The sequence below is a fragment of the Fusarium coffeatum genome (assembly GCF_003316985.1).
Source record: "Fusarium coffeatum strain FIESC_28 chromosome Unknown BRIP53273_contig_88, whole genome shotgun sequence".
NCBI lineage: Eukaryota > Fungi > Ascomycota > Sordariomycetes > Hypocreales > Nectriaceae > Fusarium > Fusarium coffeatum.
This window is the reverse complement of record NW_022157883.1, coordinates 228,987-235,014: the sequence shown is the minus strand read 5'-3', so window position 1 is coordinate 235,014 and position 6,028 is coordinate 228,987. Positions and strand designations below refer to the sequence as shown.

Below are 6,028 nucleotides of genomic sequence, written 5' to 3'. Positions count from 1 at the left end.
CTCCCGCTCCCGCTCCCGCTCCTGCTCCTGCTGAGCAACCTACCGTCAGCGTTGTGGTGCCTCCAGACGGGCCTGAGTATCCTCCCCCTCCTCCTCCTGCTGCCGAACCGCAAACCGGTAGACCTCCCGCGCGCCTGGGATGGACTGTTCAGTGGTCACCAAAATGGAACCGGTTCTATTACGTTCACTACCTCGATGGCAGTGTTGAGTGGTACGAGCAGCAATGGACTTGGTGAAGTCATTTTGGTTGGTGGTGGTTGGTTTTGATGCTTGTTTTGGTGCTGTTATTGATGAGGCAGTGTTCGACTGCTCACATCATGGAAGAAGGTAGTAGCTGACCATGGTACTCTTATTGTTTGTTTCTCATTTCCCTGCTTTCATTTCCTTCTCTTTCTTACTTTTTCCTTTGCCCAAAGTCGCAGGCGCCTCCGCTTGTTTCTTGTTCGTTTCGACATTTACCTTTCTTGTTTTGCGACTTCAAAGACGTCATTCCATGTATGCCAAGGAAAGGCCCCCTTCCCACTTCAGCACCGATGGACAGCATGGACAGCATGGACAGCATAGCCTAGAAACATACGCTTGAGCTGGGACAAACGAGCTCGAGCCGAGAAACATACGCTTGAGCTGGGACAGGATGCCGCTTTAGCTGGAGACAAGATGCACTCGATGACATACTCACGCTCGAGCTGTAATAAGATGCCACTTGGGCTGGTGACAACGTACTGCCATGGAGCTGGAGGTGCTGAAGGTGGATCCTGTTTACGGATAGATCTTTCCTTGGAGTGTTTTCCTTTTTATTACTATGTACATATTTATTTATTGGAGAAGGGGGTCTAGAACGACAGGCTGGCACCTTCACGTGGTGTTCTAGGTCAGTAGCTAGGGATCTTCAATGATCCTTAGTGAAGCTAAGACCAGCCTTATCTGTGTATTCTTAATATTAGGTAGTGTCTTAATTGGATTCGATGACACAAAAACTTAGGAATGCTATTACTCGGCTATATGGCAGATGCGTGGGCCGGATAGTTACAGAAGGGGCTTACTATGCGACGCGCAGTGTCAGATTGGTCTCATGGGCCAATCCGGCGATAAGTCCCAACTTTCGTTTGAAACGCGATCTCAGAGAGTCGACAACGTGGGTGCAGAAAGGACGAGTCGCAATGAAGGCATTGCTAATAAGCTTGATCTGCCGCATGTAGCTGTAACTGATGACGTGTAGGTATACCTCAGTGTGTCAGAAGTACTGATCTTATGATAACTTATACCAGTACTTAGACGACTTCACTTTGCAGGTGGGCAACCCGGCGCTTACCGGACGGTGGCCGGAGGAGGACTAAGAAATCGGTCTCCACATGCCGGCAGCCCGATGGCCGTTCTTGTTTCTTTAACGGCGCCGACGCCGGCATGGTGCAGACGGTTCACAAACAGGTTCACTGTTAAGAAGATTTTACGAGACGGTCTCAAGATATTTTAAACATATGAATTTTGTAGCTAGTAATATTCGTTTACATCAGCAGGCACAGCCTACTGAAGATAATCGTCTAGAAAGGCTTTCATCCAGGTTTGGTATCTAAAGGGGGAATTGTAAACAATAAACATGTCGCGAACCAGTACAAAAGAAATCGACATCGCAACCCCATCCAAAACAATCCTCATTAGACAGCCCTTCAAGTAAAAAGTCCAGGCAGTATCCTTCGTCATTCAACATCCCTGCCCTCCTCATGCGTTCAATTCGTGCAAAGTGTGGTATCGGTATGGTATCTTAAGAAACGCAAAGAGCCCCATTCTTCCCTCGCTAATCTTTCGCTAGCACGGTGATAATGTTGGTATTTTTCTTTTTTTCGTGTTGGTCGTTTAGTCGGTGAAGAACTTGATAACGTTCTGCAAGTCGCGCAGACCGACACCCTTCTTGGGGTAGCAAATGTAAATCTCCTCTCCCAGGGCACCGAACTTGGATCGGAACGAAGCCTTGCGGCGGAGACCGAGACTGTCGATAATAGATCGGTAACTGGCGCTGAGGAACTTGGCGCGAAGTCCGCCGACGTGCTCACCAGGGGTAAGCTTCTCGGAGACACCTGCACCGAAGGTGACCTTTCCGGTGACATTGGACAGGGCGTGGCTGACCAGGACCTCGATGGCACCGTTGACGGCACCGGGGAAGTCAAGCGCCCACTTCACTTGCCAGCCGTGGCGAGGAGCAAGCTTGGCCAAGACGACCATAGACATGACCTTGCCGTCCTTCTCGGCAGCAAAGTAGCGGCGGTGCTCCTGATCGATCCAGGGACGAACCTCAGTAAGATGCACTTGCTTGCCCTTGCGAGCGCCCTTCCATTCCTCAATGGCGGGGTTGGCGCGAGAAATGAAGTCCTCGTCAGGCTTGACCTCATGGATCTTGACTCCTTCACGCTCAACACGGCGAGTCTTAGCAGCAAGTCCCTCAATTTGAGCACTGTTGTGCTTGTCGGCATCAACACGCTGCTCCTCGGTACAAGTCAAACTTCGCCAGCGAAGCTCAGCTGCGAGAATCTTCTGGACTTCGTAGGACACGAGCATCCAGAACGGTGTCAGGCGAAGGTCAACAGTAAGGTGCTGAATAAAGTCACGGATGACCCGAGTGTATTGGCTGCGGTCACACAGGGGATCACCAGTGATCATGGCAAACTTCTCGCGCTGAACCCAACCGACGGCGGCACCAGTTTCGTGTCGCCAGATCTGGAATCGCTCATCGAGCCAAGATGTATTAGTAGCATCACCATAGTTGGCAATAAGCTTCTCCAGAGGGGGAGGAGAGTCGGCGTGGTGAGGCTTAGTGGTATCAGCCTCAGGGTGGGGTAAACCAGGGGCCTTGGTAGGGAGAGACTTGGGGTCCCGGTGGAAGAGAGAGGCATATCGGACATCGCCAAGCTCGAGCATCCAGGCGACAATACGCTCAAGACCAAGACCAGCACCAGCATGAGGAGGAGCACCCAGTTCGAAGGCAGTGAGGTAGTCTTCCATACCATCCTCAACCATACCAGCTGCGGCCATGTTGGCTCGCAGCTCATCAACATTGTGAATACGCTGACCTCCAGAGCAGATTTCTTGACCACGGATGAAAATATCAAATGATCGCGTGAAAGTGGGGTCGTCGATGTCCTTGGCAGTGTAGAAAGGACGAGCGCTGGCGGGGAACTTGTCCAGCACGTAGTAGTCGGTGTTATACTTCTCGCGGACAAGCTGCCCAAGTCGCATCTCGTCAGGAGTTGACAGATCCTCCATTTCGACATCACGACCGTCGTCGCGAAGCATCTGGATACCCTCAGGGAAGGGAAGGATAAGAGTCTCCTCGAGCCACTTGAATTCCTTGCTGGGCCATCGCTTCTGAACAACTTCGAGCTCCCGGGAAGCGTAAACGGTTCTGAAGACTTCCTTGAGGAAGATGTCGATGAAAGAAATAACCTCGTGGTAATCGGTATCAATAGCCATCTCAAGATCGAGACCAGTGTACTCAGTCAAGTGGCGATGTGTGTTCGAGTTCTCAGCACGGAAAACAGGGCCAACCTCGAATACGCGACCAAAGTCAGCAGAGATAGCCTCCTGCTTAGCGAGCTGGGGGCTCTGAGCAAGGAATGCCCGACGACCGAAGTAGTTTACAGGGAAGACAGCAGCACCACTCTCGGTGGCGGCAGGCTGCAGCTTAGGAGTGTTGATCTCAACAAAGCCTTGATCCTCGAGGGTGTTTCGGAAGATTCTCGTGACCATTGAGCGAATACGGAAGAGAGCCTGGTTAGAGGGATGTCGGAGATCGAGAATACGGGCGTTCATACGGTTGCGAAGAGTCTCCGGGGGCTTGTAGTTGCTGAAAGGTAGGTTCTGGGCAGCGTTGACAAGGTGGACAGAGTCGACAGCCACCTCAACGCCAGAGTGTGTGGCCGATCGAATAGGCTCAGGAGGCTGCTTGAGTGTACCGGTGATCTGAACCAGAGACTCGGAGTTGATCTTGCGAACCCAAGCAATGAAGTCGGCATTATCGGCATCACGAGCAAGAACACCTTGAACAGAGTGTGTTTGGTCTCGGAGGAGAAGGAAATCGAGCACCTTTGAGATAGGTCGCTGGGTCTCGATACGGGCTCGGAATGTGACTTCGGTGCCAACAGGCAAGGTGTCGAGCTGAGCAATTGTATTGATCTCACCAGGATGAATTGGCCAGTCAGAGCTCATGCTAGTTCGACCGCTGTCGAGAGAGGTTCGGCTGCTGGGGACAATACCGCCGTTGGTAGTGGCAGTCGTGCCATCCATGCTGGATCGAGCCGAATCTCTGTGGGGGAGTTCGACGGCGCTGTCTTGCATGGTTTCGCGAATGGTTCTTTGTGGTGAGGCGGAACGAGGCGATGAGAAAGCTGAGCTCAAGATGGCTCCCGAGGGTCTTGTACTATCAGCGCCCAAAGAGGCCGCGCTGATTGAGGCCGAGGCAGGCCGGTGGGTGGTATCCGGGCTCGCCATTCGAGCGGTATTGAACGACGTCGACGATGATGTCAGAGTCGCAGTGGGTTCTGAAAGGACCGAGTCGATGGAGACAGATGAAAGTGGGCTTGATGTTAAAGCCGAGGTTTGAATTGGAGTGTAAGAGGTGATCAAAGGTGAAGGATGTTTAGGTAGAGAAGTGGAAGAAAAAGATCTAGGAGTTAAAGGAGAAGACGAAACAGAATTTGTGGTGGCCGCGGGACCTTTTTGACGATATTTAGACGGTAGCGGCATGCCAAAGGCTGATGCGACGGGAGCCAGGATGCCCGTCATAGTTAGTGCCCAGCGACAGCGATGATGATGGAGGGTGTGGCACGGTGGGTCAGCCACACTTGAAATCTTGGATAATCCTGACTTGGCTCAGGTTCTGCGTAGGTACAGAGTACAGGCCACTGTTTCCCGCGATAGACTACCCCTGCTTTGCAGTCGATGACGATCGGGTGGGCTGCTTTCGGTTGTTCAGGTTCTCTTTTGGGTGATTCAGGGACAGGCACTTGTCACGATGATCGTGGCTGTGACGATGAAATGAGGTGTCGGAGTAGCAGTATCAGGGACACCTGTGGCTAATAACCACAAAAAAATGAATCAGGGGACTGATATTTTGATGTGCGTGTGCCAGTGTGAAAATATGAAGATGTGCCTTTTAAAATCGTTGAAAAGCATGTTCGAATAGAGAGGGCTCAGCAGACAGTTATATGACCCTAAAGGTAAACTATAAACCACATTCCCTCGCACTCACGGCATCGTCGGCGTCCCGGAAGGAGACACGACTGATGTCTGCTTACACGACCAAGGAACAAAAAAATTGTGGTCTATCTTTGTCAAATCCCGACAGCTTACTCAATCAGCCACCATGTACCATCTATTTCGGCCTCGGCTCTGTACATAAAATCCGTTAGGTTGGGCTAGACTGACAGATGACTCGGCATGGCGTGGGGAATGGATGTAACTCTCCCGCACCCGTCCTGTCCTGTATGTACCGAGAAATTCCTACACCCCCAGTACATTGCTTAGAATTGATGCCCCGTCCGCTGTAAGAAGTGAAATGTCAGCACCTGCACGCACGGTCTTTAGGCTCGTGCTAGCACTAGCAGCCCTAGAGCATCTCATCATTCATCGCGATAAGTAACGGGGCCGGTAACTGTGGCGGGCGGACATACCGTCAGTTAGAGCCTCCATCGCACTTATCGCATCAGATCGACTGCGAAGTCCGAGTGTAAAATCTGCGTCATAGCTCGATGTGTTTGTCCCTCTGATGCACAGAAAATGTCTCAACAATTGACACAATGATTCGTGTCTGGGAATCAGAGTCACGGTTAGCCACAAGAGCTGAAATGAACTGTGCTGTACAGAGTACTGTACCACGTAACAAACAAGCAGCACAGAGGACAAACCTGCGCCACAGATACCTCCGGCAGCCAAGATGCTATTGCCGTCAGTCGTTCAGGTCCCAGTCTTGGCTTCACCCTGAAAGAGCAAGACATTCAAGGGATGGCTGCCGTTTACCGTCTCGGCGTCTCTCTAC

At 51.6% G+C, this 6,028-nt stretch overlaps 1 protein-coding gene across 1 annotated transcript; it reads right to left on the bottom strand.

Annotated features, from left to right (window-relative positions):
• Positions 1-1,854: 1,854 nt before the first annotated feature.
• FIESC28_04385 (uncharacterized protein) lies at positions 1,855-4,329 on the bottom strand (the record flags this gene model as incomplete). The annotated part of the gene is made up of 1 exon (XM_031158532.1): positions 1,855-4,329. The coding sequence occupies one exon, from the start codon at positions 4,327-4,329 to the stop codon at positions 1,855-1,857; it is 2,475 nt and encodes an 824-aa protein (XP_031017477.1).
• Positions 4,330-6,028: the final 1,699 nt, after the last annotated feature.